At 38.8% G+C, this 15,208-nt stretch overlaps 1 protein-coding gene across 4 annotated transcripts; it reads right to left on the reverse strand.

Moving 5' to 3' along the window:
• Nucleotides 1-1,925: 1,925 nt before the first annotated feature.
• On the reverse strand, nt 1,926-14,284 carry st8sia5 (ST8 alpha-N-acetyl-neuraminide alpha-2,8-sialyltransferase 5). 4 transcript variants are annotated; one of them, XM_057360596.1, is made up of 9 exons: nt 13,832-14,284; nt 9,380-9,487; nt 7,771-7,869; nt 5,842-5,934; nt 5,272-5,358; nt 4,980-5,124; nt 4,215-4,327; nt 4,020-4,112; nt 1,926-3,715 (listed from the first exon to the last, which is right to left on the reverse strand). In XM_057360596.1, the coding sequence occupies exons 1-9, from the start codon at nt 13,960-13,962 to the stop codon at nt 3,322-3,324; spliced, it is 1,263 nt and encodes a 420-aa protein (XP_057216579.1). In that variant the 5' UTR covers nt 13,963-14,284; the 3' UTR covers nt 1,926-3,321. The 4 variants fall into 4 exon arrangements, with proteins under 4 accessions (XP_057216579.1, XP_057216580.1, XP_057216583.1 ...); XM_057360597.1 differs by lacking the exon at nt 7,771-7,869 and having other exon boundaries at nt 13,832-14,283; XM_057360600.1 differs by lacking the exons at nt 7,771-7,869; nt 9,380-9,487 and having other exon boundaries at nt 13,832-14,283.
• Nucleotides 14,285-15,208: the final 924 nt, after the last annotated feature.

Here is a 15,208-nt window from a genome sequence, read left to right on the forward strand (position 1 = left end):
GGTGTGCGTATGCTTGCAGCAGCGTGAGTGACAGAGCACAAGGTAAACTTTTGGGCTCGTCACGCCTGTACGGGCAGGGCGGAGTATGTCTATGGAAAGCCAGGCGGGTCAAATACGCGCGAATTTTAACACGTCAACAATGCGTAGAGAATGCGTTGTTTGCGCGTAGAATACGCGTTGTTTACGCGTCAAATACGCATCAAATTTTCACGCGTAAACTACACGTATTCTACGCGCAAACAACACGTATTCTACGCGCAAACAACGCGTTGTTGGAGCGCTGTTGACGTGTAAAAATTCGCGCGTTTTTGACCCTCATGGCTTTCCATAGCGGAAGCGTCACGTTTGGAAAGCGTTGCGTTTTTCCAGCGTTATTTCTTAACAGCGTTCACTGTCGCGAACTAATCTCAGGAGTGTAGGTGTCGTGAATTTTGTTCATTCTACCCATGTGAAATGGTTTTGTTACAGTAAAAGTGTAGTTAGGCTACTTATTTTTTGGCAATTTGATCATTTATATTACCATAGGTTACTATAAATGCCATGGATAAACGAACCATAGTTAGAGCAAATTTGTAGTGGTTTTACTGCAAAAAAATATACAGTAGTATGGTTGGTTTACTTGGTTACTATATGTAAATAAGTGGTTAATTTACATAACGGTTTAGTGCTCTTTTAGTATAAATGTTATGATTCGTGCAAAAACAAAATAAATGCATGTTTTTATTAAATCTCCTTACACACGGCATACGTGATAATTGAATAATGTTTTTCTGCAAAGCTAATATCAACAGGTGTCAAAGTTACTGTATTTTAAGTGAAGGGGATAGAAAATATAAATTTCCTGTTATAAAAACAATGGAAATCTAGTGTCCTCACTCAGGTGTCTTGTGTGTGTGTGTGTGTGTGTGTGTGTGTGTGTGTGTGTGTGTGTGTGTGTGTGTGCGTGTGCGTGTGCGTGTGCGTGTGTGTGTGTGTGTGTAAATAAGAATGTAAGCTCATAAGATCTTTTTGACAGATTTATGTCCTCAACATTAATTCAGTCAGAATCCTATGTCACTGACCTTTGTCATGCAATTCGAGGGGAGCTTCTTGATTGACAAGTGCCCCACCCCTTTCTGTGCAATCTCAACATGAAGTCATGTGATTTCAGTCACATGACATCCATGCTAAAATTACAGTATTTTAGTCAAAATCCTATTGACTAAAATTTGATAGAATAGGAAATAAACACACTAGAGTTTAGGTGTCTCAGATTACCCTAATTCACCCTACGCAATATATACATCTGTACCCAGAAATCAACGACAGAATAGAGTGTTCCAGATCAAGAGTGAATAAATAGTGACAGAATATTATCAGAACATGTTTTCATACAAAAACATTTGCTAATTTGTTAGTTCTGCTTTTGACTTTAGTCCTGAACACTTGTACTGGCATTAAAGTGACCAGCAGGGGGCGACATGTCAGGGTACTGCATACGTGAAATTATTCACCCTTCCCTGAACAGTCTGTTGTAAAGATAACAAACAGGTCAGCTGACCAGCTAACACACCTACATCTGACACTCTTGTTGTCACAGTGTGTGTACAGGTGTAGCTTCAATGGTGGAAACCACATGTCCCATCAAAAGAGGTACATTTACATAGTATAATTTAGAATGATACATATATAGATGATGTTCTATGAGGGGTTGGTTAGAGATGTGGTTAGGGGTAAGGTATAGAAAATACTACTAGACCCTTATAAAAACAATAGAAGTCTATGGCAAGTCTTCACAAAGATACCAAACTTTTTACAAAACAAAATATTTTTAAATTAAAGTATATGTGCTATGTAGTAACCATTTATTTTACTGCACATTGTGTCTAACAGTGCATCGTAGCCTGGACCATATTATCAATATATGATGAGGAAGCAACCCCGCAGAAATTCCAAACAATTTTATTTACATGTTTGTTATAAAGACAGTCAGTGATGGGCACAGGCCAATGAGGCATTATATCAGAGCAATATTCATAACAGATTCCAACAGACCATTCAGTCTCAGATTAAAAACTGTAAAAAAATAAAATTGTTAATCACTGCTTTAACTTGGTATAAATGTTAATGCAGTTATGACCAAGGAATGTACATGAATGAGCTTAACCGAACCAAAACGACATCCGTCAAGGTCACTAAAGTTCCATAACATTATGTAAAAAGCAACATGTTTTTATTTAGATTCAGATTCTATACCAGAATTGTACAACGTATGTAGAGTTCTAACAGCTAAACACAGTAATTTGTGGAAATGATCTATAATTCTGCATTTATGACCAAAAACATCCTTTCTGTTTACTGTGTGTGCAGGTGAAGGAGAGGAACTCCAGAGAAATCAAACTATGTTCGTCTGATTAACACTTATTAACCTCTGACACTGATGAATTATTCACCACTGCCTCAAAACCTGACACATGCACTGCACATGCGTGTGTGAGAGAGAGAGAGAGAGAGAGAGAGAGAGACACTTTCTAGCTAAAATTAAAAACAAAATGACACTTTGAAAAGGTCATAAAAGCTCAGATGCAGATTTGTGGGCTTCACTGGTTTGGCATAACTGTCTAGAGTGAAAAATAGAGATCAAGAAGCATAAATTTAAAAACAGAATAACTCTGTATTCATGTGCAGGTAAGACAGCCAATGGTGGGAGCAGGAAAGTGTTTGTAAGTGATAAGATCACACAGTTATCACAATATCATATACAGGCAACCTGAAAACACGAAGTGTATATAAAGCTTCAGTGTTATACAAACATGAGCAGTCGATTTAATAAAACCTCAAGATCGTGTGCGTGTGCAAGGGAGAGAGAGAGAGAGAGTGAAACAGGCAAAGACCAATAGACCGCATAACCATTCCTTAACATAAACAACTGTGTTTGATATGAAAACACAACTCCCTTTTCCAATAATCATACATTATTTTTGAACTTGTGCAATACACACGTACAAGCATTTGCCTTTATACATAAATGTTTAAACCATTCAGACATGAATTGGTCAACGCATGTCAAGCTTTTGAGTGTTTTGATGTGTTATCTGACCTGATGCACAAACACAACATCGCTACAGAAAATCACCAAACATGAGACACCATTTTCTGTCCTGACACAATATTGTAAAAACACGCAGTAAAACGTCTGGCCTTTGAGGCAGAGATGCGTTGAGATGCATAGCGCCACGAGCTCTACAAAACAGACCAATCAGACAGCGCGTTTCACCTACAAGGGCTCGTGTGCACGTGCACGATGCCGCGAGCATGCATGTGCATAAAGTTGAAGATCTCTTACGGCATGGCGTGGAACCCGGGGCGGGGCTTGACATTGTCATAGTAATGGTGTGTAATGAAGATGCCCGAGGGGTTCATGGGAAACGCCCAGAAGCCGTAGAGATGGACCTCTTCGCATAACTCCATCGCCGCGGTAACAAGCATCAGACCGCTGCTGAGGCGTTTGGCCCGCACACCCTGCACAGCCCAGAAACGCTGCACGTTCAGCAGGTACTGTGGGTGGAAGAAGAACACGCCCCGGGTGGACTCAAAGTCATCGAGCATGTATTTGACACGTAATGACACGTCCGTGTTTCTTGTGTTGTAGAACGCGGGCAAAACCACAGAAGAGTTCTGGTAATTCCGGAGTACATCGTAAAACGGCTTCCTCCATTTCTCTAGTTTTTGGAACCTAGACAGTGAGACAGAGAAAAAGAGAGAAGGAGTTCTTGTTTTACTTGCCATGAGACCATGCAAAAATATCTTAAAAGGATATTTCATCCTAAAATAATAATTCTGTCATCATTTATTCACTCTTCTTATCTTGTTCAAAACCTATGTGACTCTATTTTTGCAGAACACAAAAGAAGATATTTTGAGAAATGTCTCTGTGGTTTTGTGTTTATACAATAAAAGTTAATGGAAGCCAGTGTTCTTAAAAATGTCTTTTTTTAAATAAAATAAAATAATAATAAAATAAAATAAAATGTGTATACCTCTCTGTGATGATGCTGGGATTAATGGTAACAAGATCCGTTTTCGATCCCACATCTTCACTGTACATATCTGAGATGGGTGGAATATTGCATCTAAAAGATGGCAATGAGAGAGAAACAAGAGTTGAGTAAATTAACATGTAGAAAGAGTTTTTATAAACTACTACAAACACCGACAAGAGTTTATAATTTTACCGGAAGACAAAGTCAGCTGCGTCAATCTCTCGTCCACACTTGCTGTTTTTAATAATGCCTCCTTTTCCGATGACGGCACATTTCTTGAACTGGGATTTGGAATAGGGCATATCCTGCAGTCAGAGCAGAGAATATTTTCAGAAACAGGACAGGAGAGACTTCAATGCGGTTAGAGAGACGGATGATTGCTGGGAGACGGTTGCTAAGCAACTGTTGCAGGAATAGGGTGTCTAGGGTGTGATCACTGCGCAGGTTGCTAGGTAACGCTTGCCGTGATACAGCTACTTAAGGATGCTTGATTCGTAACGCTAGGTGTGTCTTTCAAGAAAAGATTTTGGTCAGAAATGAATCCAGCCATTTTTATTGATCTTCAGCTTTATAAGAATATGCTCAGGATTCCTACTTGAATTTTTAGCGTAATTCTGAGTCAAAATGTAAATTCTGTTATTTTTATTTGTTGATTTTTTTAAGGTTCAAATGCATTATGATGACGTGTCATTGCGTTACATGTATACGTGTCCGTCTCGCTAATGCCTTCGCGGTGCGTGCATTCCCGTTAATAACGTCCGCCTGTCCGGCCCCATACATTAGCGGCCCACCGGGAAAATTTCCGATACTCCAGACGGCCGGGCCGCCCCTGGTAGCAGCCGTAGGCCATCCGTTCTGGACTTTGACAGAATGTCCTACTGGTCAGTACGCCCCTGGTTATGAGTAATATTGAACTTAAAAGTTGTTTAAAGTTGACATAAAACAGCACTCACTCACATTTGGGAACATTTTGAAAATCTCAGGGCTGATGTGTAAGATTCCACTCGTATCCACCTCATATCGCAGCTTCGTGCCGGAGGGAGTGTTTCTTTTCGTGGTAAACAGAAAGGAGGGGGCATTGCAGCATCGTGACAGAGACATCCTATTGGACAAAAGAGATGATGTCAGAACTTTGTTACGGTGTCCTATTGGATACAGAGAGATATGATATCACTACTTTCTTATACAAAGAGGTGATGTTGTTACATTAAGACAAAGGAAAAAACTGGTCGTGTCTATGTGCACTCACTTGAAGTTATCAATCTCCTCCTTGTTTTGCTCCCACTTACACACCTGAAGGTTCCTCCATCTCTCAAACAATTCTGACGTCTTTATCCTGAATGAAAAACACACATAAACCCACAGTCAAGATGCGAGGTGGTTTTGGGTGGTTGCTGGGGGATTGCTACAGTGCTCTGGATGGTTTTCAGCGTGTTGCTATAAAGTTGCTTACTACGTACTTAACATGTCTCCAAGTTCAATCACTAAAAAGATGAACAGCGTTCTCACTAACAATCCACATAATCTGTGTTATTGGTCATGTAGTACAGTGTGGGACTATAGATTGGGGTTTAGGGGTTTGTTTCTAATCCAAAGTATGCATTAAGCAGTAGTAAGAATGCTTCTTTAGCAAACACGGCTGATTTAAGGAGAGCAGAAGAGAGGCTGTTCTTGTACAGATATTATATTTCTTTAAATAGATGTTCTTCACCGGATTTGTCCTTCGAGAGGAGACTTTCATCGGGTCATCTGACTCCCGCTGGAACGCTCACTCACACGTCCGCGCACAGTTGAATATGTGAGAGAAAGACAAACTCACATTGTCAGTACTTTCACATCTGTGATCTCCTGTCGTAGTTCCTTGCATGCAGTGGAATTAAACTCCATTGAGCCCTGCGAGCGTTCCAGATACCTGCCAGAAAACACCAAGTCACAAATATGTTCTCTCTGCAACCTGAACGATAACCCAAAAACTGAAGGAACCTTTTATTAGCCACTGAAGATCCTGACCGGCACTGTTTGCATTTTTACAATCTAAAATACCAAAGAAATACTATAGTTCACCCAAAAACGAATATTCATCCATCATTTATTGACTCTCGCGTCATTTCAAACCTGTACGACTTTCTATCTTCCGCAGAACACAAAAGAAGACATTTTAAAGTAAGTTGGCAACCAAACAACACTGGACCGCATTGACTTCCATTGTATGGACACAAAACCACTGAAAAATGTCTCAAAATATCTTCTTTTGTGTTCCACCTAAGAACGAGTAAATAAACCATGAAAGAATTTGTATTTTGGATGAGCTATTCCTGAAACTTTATTAAACATAATCATTTCAAAAACCTCTGACTCAAAACTGTATTGTGGAATTATCATAAGTATCATTACAAGGAGCTTTATCTCTTGGCATAGACACATTTAAAAATCTCTCCAAGCTAGTTCAAACGGTCTGGGGAGAAAATAAAAGGAAGCGGTTTCACCGCAACGACAAGAGGCAACAGGGTTTAAACAGATAAATGTGTCCTCACCTTGGTTGTGAAACAAAAATACAAAAACAAGCATTAAAATGATGGAAACGCAATAACGTAAATGAATAAACTGCGATATATGAGAATGCATTAGGCTGTAATCAGCTAGTAGAGGAGGACATTTCTTTAATATGGCTCTAATTCCCATTTTGAGTGTTTCCTCGGGCAAAACGTCAACCAATAAACATCCTCAGTGCTTCACGTTTCTATTTTAATGGGCTTTAAATGGACTATAATGAAGGTTGGCCTGCTACTGCAGATCACTTACTGATACTGGAAATGAAATCAGAGCCAAAATGGCTGCTAACAGCATCTGCTAAAGCCAAGTTCAGCAGCCTCCATATGTCTAACATCACGCTGATGGGGGATATAAAGCTTTCCTATTGTGATCTTTTCATGCCACATTGTTTTTTAATATTAACTATCAAATACTATCATTACATCACATCATCTAGGTTTTGTGTCTTAACGTTACCCAACCCTTTTTACATCCATTTATTTTTTATTGGACAGTGCTGCAGTTACGCTGATTGATGGGAACAAAATGATCAAATGAACAGCGATGACAACAAAAAAAGAAACAAGCAAACATGAAATGGCAAGACATGAGAGAAAGACAAAACGCATTAGCGATTCCATACATCTCAGACTGAAGTGACATTGTGACATGTGACTGTACTGTAGCCTGGAGAGGTGCACACTGGGTAATCATGAACGGCCCCTGTATGTGTGATCAGACCGACCACGAACATCTTTGACTTCACTTTGATGAAAAGAAAAAAGGCAAAATAAAATCTTCTCGTCGCGTCAAAGGCAGCAATGTGCAAGCGGGAAGAGGTGTGTTGAGATCACATGACACACACTCACACACACAATCTATTACATTAACTGTTTGCGTGCACACACACACACACACACACAGGTGGGGGCTTTAAAAGATGCATGATGGGATACATAGAAACAGTAGCAAGGAGCCATGACATCCAAAGAAACAAACAAATTCCCGACTTCAGGGAGCGGGGTTGATGGGGTCAAAGGTCAGTAGCAGATGGAAAGTTGCAGACAACATGCACGAACGGACCAGAGGTGCACTGAGAGCATAAGCAATCGGACCCTCTCAGATCAGATGGAAAAGACGAAAGAGACGTCCTCGGGGAGGGGGGGGCATAAGGTTGATAAGGAAGTGAACTAGAAATGCCATCAGTGTGGCCTACCTTCTCTGCTCTTTTTTTTTCTTCTGAATATCGGCTAGGCAGGGCGTGAAAGCTACGGAGCTCAGGGCCTCTGAGTGGTGAAAATTCTGACGGACACATCTGTCAAGATGCATACAAGTTAAGTGAAGTTAGAGATAAGATAATTGTTTTAAACGACCCTTCAACTGCTGGACCAGTACTGAAAAACCGCAACAGAAGGGTTCCGTACGCCATTAATCCCATTCGTTTCCATGCTTAAACACGCATTAAGATCCTCCTCTGTAGACCTGCACTACCATCAGCTTGGACATGAAAATCGTGCCCTCCCATACAAAAAAAAGTTTATTTTAGTGTACTATTGGTATACTTCTTTTAAACTGCAAATACGAAAATATACTTTCTAAATCTACATTTAATAAAACGTAAGTATACTTTACGTATACTAACAGAAAAGTATTTTGGCCTATAGGCTTCAAATCTACAAATACAGTTAAAGCATAAAAATGAACACCTAAATAAAAACATAGTGGTATATTGTTAAACTCATTTAATAAAAACGTACACTAAAGTAAAATGTGTACTGAAAGTATACTTGCAGTACAAAAACGACGAAATTTTACTAAATGTACTAAGGGTACATTCATAAACAACAACAAAATGTGCTACAGATATTGAACTAGTTACGTAAATATCAACTCTATGCGTTCACTTGTATAGTCGCAGTACGAATGAAAATTTAGTTGTAATCAAAGTTAACTTGTGCTTCTTTGAGTATTCTTAAAAGTGCAACTTTTCAAACTAAAAAGTCAGCCAAATTAGTCCCAAGAAGTATTAAAATAGTCCAAAATTACACAGGTATACTATCAGTACACAAATATTAGTACACTCAAAAAGTATACTAATAAAAATATACCTGAACTTTACTTAAGTGTACTTAACAAAATGAGGAGAAGTAACTTATTTTTGTAAGGGATACAGAAATGTAAGCATGTTTGAATATACTAAATACTATTCACAGATTCGTACTTTAAAAAAACAATGATTTATTGTCAATAGCTTTCTTTTGTTCAGTATACAAAATTGTTTTGAATGCTCATAAATTTCATGCTGCAATAGAAAAAATGTAGCACACTGCACAGAATACCGTATCCCATAATGCAATGGGCTCAATTTGCCCTCTTACTTTTGATGTATTAAATTAATCTCAAACAATTTCGGTATTTAAACCGGTTTTACTGTACTGACAAAAATATATACCGACAAAAATATATACTGTACAACAAATTATTTCTTGTTTTAATTTTTTCTTTAAGACGCCGTTGGAGAAAATGAATGGGAACGAACACGTCTGGAACCCTGACCAGACCGCAAAGTGGGCGGTCACCGTTGCTCTATTTTAAAACAACACCCTCAGTAATCCTGGCAATCTGATTGGCTCTGATGCTAGTAGGTGGGTTTAAATTGCCACAGCTGGTCATTTCTGCTGTCTGATTGGCTGATGAGATTGGATGTGTCTCTAGACATGCAAGCGGCTGAGTTATCATTCACTATGTGACATTCTCTCTCTCTCTCCCACTCTCTCTCTAGAGTGTTAGTTGTGTAGTTGAGAGGTTTCTGTGCGGTTTTGTACCTTTTCCTTCCATTTCTGGCCGGCTTCATCCCTCCATCATCGGTGTAACTAATGAGACCGCTCCAGTTGCCCACCTCCTGTCCTTTGAGGCGGTTAAATTGTTGCCCACTAGTGAGAAAATGAGGCAGGACGTTTAAAGTTTCATTCACTCGTTCATGCCAGCAAATGTCAAACACACACAGATTTGTATTTGTTGTATGTGATGAAACCGTTGGTGGTTGAATGACAGAAAGAGTCAAAATCCATTTTAAACTGTATTTACAGAAACGCATCATCTTTTGTCTACCTGGGCACTGGCACCAAAATCACAATTCAGAATGTCTGAATGGCAAAAAGCAACTCGCAAATGCTGCTAGAAACCAGTAATCCTCACCGCAGATGTAGAGAAACTGAATACATAAAACACATCAGCCCTTTTCCCCGTCACCCGTTACAAAAAATATTAGAAACATTTGATCTGATGGCGTGTAAATAAATCAGGTTTTAAAGAGCGATGGATTTATTTGGCATGTTTTTTATATTTAATACTGCTGTTTATTTTAGTCTTAAATACTTCATGGATTAAAACACTGGAATAATCCAAAATACAGACTGGACATGTGCTGGATTAGAACATAAGCAATAATCCAGATTATTATTAACAGGTGTTTGGGATGTAAAACATTGCGGCTTTCAGTGTTGGGTAAATTACTCTGAAAAAGTAATTAATTACTAGTTACTAATTACACATTCGATAATGTAATTAGATTACTGTACAAGTTACTCTCTTCAAAAAGTATTTAATTACTTATTACTAATTACTTTCTATATTCTATATCTACCTTGATTAGAATTGATTCAAGGATAGACATGAAATGGCTCTTTTAATTCATTCAAATAAATAATATAAAACTACATAAAGTATTGTTATTAATTACAAATGTGAGAATTATACATTAAATCACGGATTTTAAAGTCAGACTTTGAATTTTGATGTCAATTCCTCTTCTGCACACACACGTTACACAAAGTATTTAGTTTAATTACATCAGAAGTAACTGTAATTAAATTATAGAAAAAATAAGAGTAATCCCTTACTTTACTTTTTCAAGGGGAAAGTAATTAAATTACAGTAACTAATTACTTGGTAACTAGTTACACCCAACACTGGCTGCTTTAAATAAATGGTTAAAATTCTGTCATTATTCCAGAAGCATTTTTTAGTCTTAAATACACGCCCTCTTGTCATTTCAAACCTGTATGACTTTCTTTCTTCTGCAAAACACAAAAGAAGATATTTTGAAAAATGTTGTTAACGAAAAACCGTTGGTCCCCATCGACTTGCATTGGTTTTGTATCCATACAATAGAAGTCAATGGGGACCAATGTTTTTCTGTTACCAACATTTTTCAAAATATCTTCTTTTGTGTTTTGCAGAAGAATGAAAACCACACAGGTTTAAAATGACAACAGGGTGAGTAAATGATGATTTTTGCATTTTGAAGGTCAACTATTCCTTTAAATACTCAAAAAAAAAACTCATTCACTGACATTGGTTTGGTATTCCTAATTAAATTACTGTACTCAAAGTATGTGTTCATATCACAATATTGCCTGATCTAAATGTGAATTTGAGTAAATTGACTACTGTCCTTCTGAAACACAACCATACATTAAATTCTATTGAAACAACAATTTTCCAATTGATTAAAGATGGGCTAACATGCTATTTCATGCATTCTGACTTCTTTACACTGTTAAACGTGCTGGCTTCTCATGCTTAACATGGTCAACTTGTTAAAAAACGAGTTGGATGTATGACGTATTATTTCTGTGCTCGATACACTTCCTCAGCACTCCAACTTGTTTCGGAAAGTTTTTCATAAGTCTGGATGTCTGTTTCGTAACAGGGATCCTATTCCTTTTATAGGCCATTCTCCCAGAAAAGCAGGGCACGCGTCATCCACCGAGCGAAAAGATCACGCCCACACGCTAGCGTGAGAGAAAGAGCGTGCCCACGCATCAACCAGCCAGCGTGAGAAAGAGCACGCCCATCAATGCCGCTTCACTCGGTTGACGGAAGTTGAGGTGTGTTTGTTTGCTCACTGCATTTGGGTGATGGATGTTATATAAACGCTGGATATAACGATTTGCAGATCATTTGAAACTGAAAGATGGCGCGGTCCCAGTGCTCAAAGATGCCGGACATGAACCGCACGCGGTAAGTCAAACTAAGTCATATGTCTGTGTTTTGTTGGCAATCGGTGCGTACGTGCATAATGTAAACAACACAAAAGGGATAATGCGATGATGTATTGATGTGTGTGCTCGTGCTGTACCCCCTGCATGCCTCCCGCAGCTCGTCTTTTTCCGGAAATAATCGTACAGCTGTATCTCTCTTTTATAAATTTGATGAAACTAAACACTCTTCGACGATACAAAGTATGCAATACTACTGCATAGGTCCTCAAGATTAATATGAGATTTGCAGAAACTGCGTGTGTTACCCCATCTTTAACATTATTTTCCTTAAGCACCCAACCTGTGACACACTGAAAATTAAAAGGTTTAAGAGCAAGAGCATTATTACATATAGATGAAAGATTATGCACACAAACGTTTGACATTTTTTGGAATAATGCACACCAATGAACAGTGCAAATAAATGTGCATTAAGAAAGTATAAAGGGTTCATTTTGATTCACGTTGAAACCTGCAGTCGAATCCAACTACACTCCTAAAGCACACGCCAGGCCATTTCTTACGGGTTCAAAGCATCCGGTCATTGACATCAGCTTTTTTTTAACCTTCTGTGTACATTGACCAATACAAGAAACGCAAACTCAGCTGTGCAAAGAGAATGAAATCGAGAGAGATACAGTATGAAGAACAGATGCTCTTCTGCAGCCGAGCAGATAAAGAAGAGGTCACCGCTGAAGATGTAACCACGTGTCAATACTTTTTCTGCATTGAGCAGCCACTTACAGAATCAATATCTCCAGACCCAACAGGAAATTTAAAGCCTGGCGCAAGGGCGCAGAGACTGGTCCTCAATCAAGCCCCGCTGTAACTGGAACCCTAAATTAACCACAATAAAATGACCTCATTTTACATGATACATGTCCCGAACGCGGCTGATTGCATAATTATATGTGATATTTATTCATTTTCTATCTGCTGTCCACTGCACTGCATGACACGTTTACGAAAGATTAACTGAAACCAGAGGGCCAATTTTCCATAAAGTGTTTTTAATTATTCAAAGTCATAATTTAGCCTACATGGCAGGAGCATTTAAGGGGAATTGAGTAGCGTGTGTTTCGTTCAGTTCTGTAAATGCATTATTAATACAAGCATTTGTCAACGTATTTGAGCACGCGTGTTCAACAGAATCAGATCCTGTTCGCTTTCTTAACGCACATTTCAGGTGAATGAGCAGCGCACATAATCTTTCATTCAAATGTAATCATTTGCACATTCCTCTTGTCTTTCAGCTTATCCCCTCCAACCGCCTGTCCTGTATCCTCATCTAATTCATCCCTGAACAACATTTGTATCACGTATATCACATTACAGAAGAAGACTGGATTGCAAACGCAATTTCCTCTCACTGCTTCTTTATGAGTTCATCAGTCTAATGTGTCACTTTAAATGTTAAACTACAAACCAAAACCACTGCGGAATAGATAGTGAGATACAGGACGGTATTCATGCAATCTGTGGCCATCAGCCTCTGATGTCATGAATCCTGAGTGGACGCAGAGGAAAGGGGGGTTCAGGTGGGAGTGTGAAAAAGCTTAATTCAGCATATGGGCATCTGCTAGGTCGCAGGAACCATAATACGCTGGGGCGCCTCTTACGAGAGACGCCATTTTACATAGACAAAAAAACACACGCAAGCACGCCAACACCCTCGCAATGCATATCCCCGTTCCAAAAAAACCCACATGATTCACCTTCCGGGGACTTATGCCTAGTATGATGTCATTTCTATTTAAGTGGCCCAAAAAGATCTGGGTCTTATGAAACATCGTGATGCATATTTCATCAATAGTGCTTGAATCTAGGCACATACAAAATCAGAGGCTACGTCACATTGCAATGTATTCATATTCATCTTTTCAAATCATGGACATAAGGGCTTTTAAAGCCATATATGTGCTGTCACATAGGTTTTAGGCAAGATGTATGAGCTGTTCTGAAGATAGAAAAAAAAACTGAATAGACAGAAAACAGAATAAAACCAAGACTCAGGCATCTCGCTGCATAGACAGTCGGTCAATAGACTGTGTATGGCATGATTTAATGGTTAAAAGAGGTTTTGCAAGCAAATAATCAAATCAAATAATTGCTTTTGTCATGCCAACACAATTTCATTTACAGCACACATTTTGCATTATATATAAGCCTTCATAAAAAATTCTTGTATTCTTTTTGAAGCATGCATTATAGCTATAAAATCGATAATCTTACCTTTTGATGTAATTCTTGCCATAGAGGATTTGCTGGAATAAGGTAACCAGTCCAAAAGCACATATGAAAATAAAACAAAGAGATCTGTTTCCCAGCAAATCTCTACTGGATGTCGGGTCCGCGTACCCCATCCTTTAAAAGTCAGGTTGTCTTAAAGAAGACACATTCAGGCACACCCGTGATTGTTTACCGTCTGAAGCGCATCGTTGTGTCCGTTCGCACGGATGCGCGGTCAGTCTCCATAGCAGCTGGGTTTCGCTTTACTGTTGCGTTTGAGCAATCTGGCCATGCATTCATTCATTAAATTGAAATCATTACCGTCCATTACGACGAATATCGAATTTGGATGTGAATGATATCTCTCAGTCCTATGAATAACGTGTAAGGACGTGACACTGCTTTAGAAATGCGCGTCTCTCGGCTGCGGAGTGCGCGCGGTCGGTGACGCGCTCCACTCCCTCTCATCAGCACCAATCGGAGTAAACTGCAGAGCCATGCGGGTATCAGGCTTTCAGCCATCGCTACACAAATTGTAATGCAAGAATAAGGGACTGTTGTTCAAGACTGTGATTGCATATGGACGTGGTGCTTAATAGAAGGTCATTTTGGCTTTTTTGTCGCTGGTTCGAGGCTAGACGTTTTTGGAAGCTGTATAATTTATGTTCACGTGCTGGCCGTGAGCCCTTGCAGTTAAAAGACCGTTTAGAAAGACTAATCAATACCACAGCCCCAATAAAGCATTCCACGTATTCCCATCGACTTTAAATAAAGCTGATCATGCTAATTATTACACAATACACGCGCATGATGCTGAACTAATACATTCATTCTTGGGCCTGAGGCGAAAGATTATATTTGTAAAGACGTAAGTCCTTACCAAATGATACAAAACTTGAAAGGAAAGAATACTAATATTGTTTCAAGTTCAGTATATTAATATCAAGAATACAGTAGGCCTATAGGCCTGTTTAACTTTGTACGAATTAACTCCATAATATCAAACAGAATTAAAGAAAGATTCGCTTATCTATGAGAAGGATGTGCGTCTGTCGCAGAAGTGCTATGATTGTTTGTAAATATTGGCAATTAATTTAACATTGGGATTGTGTTCTTTGTACACTAGAGGGCGCACGCTTTATTATTGTTGCCTTCCAGAAATTTGGTTTGAATGTTGTTTTAGCCTTTTAAAAGAAATTAAGATATGGTTTGTATACTCCATCGTCTCATAGGAATTTAGAACGATTTAGAGATTTAGGCTGAGATTTAGAACGAAAAAACACATCTAACTAAATTATTTTGCTTGTCATTCAAATCGATCTTTTAGGTTCCACGAGCATGAAAAATATTGACGATCCTTAAAGACCTATTTAAAGACTC

This window comes from Triplophysa rosa, linkage group LG19 (genome assembly GCF_024868665.1).
Source record: "Triplophysa rosa linkage group LG19, Trosa_1v2, whole genome shotgun sequence".
NCBI lineage: Eukaryota > Metazoa > Chordata > Actinopteri > Cypriniformes > Nemacheilidae > Triplophysa > Triplophysa rosa.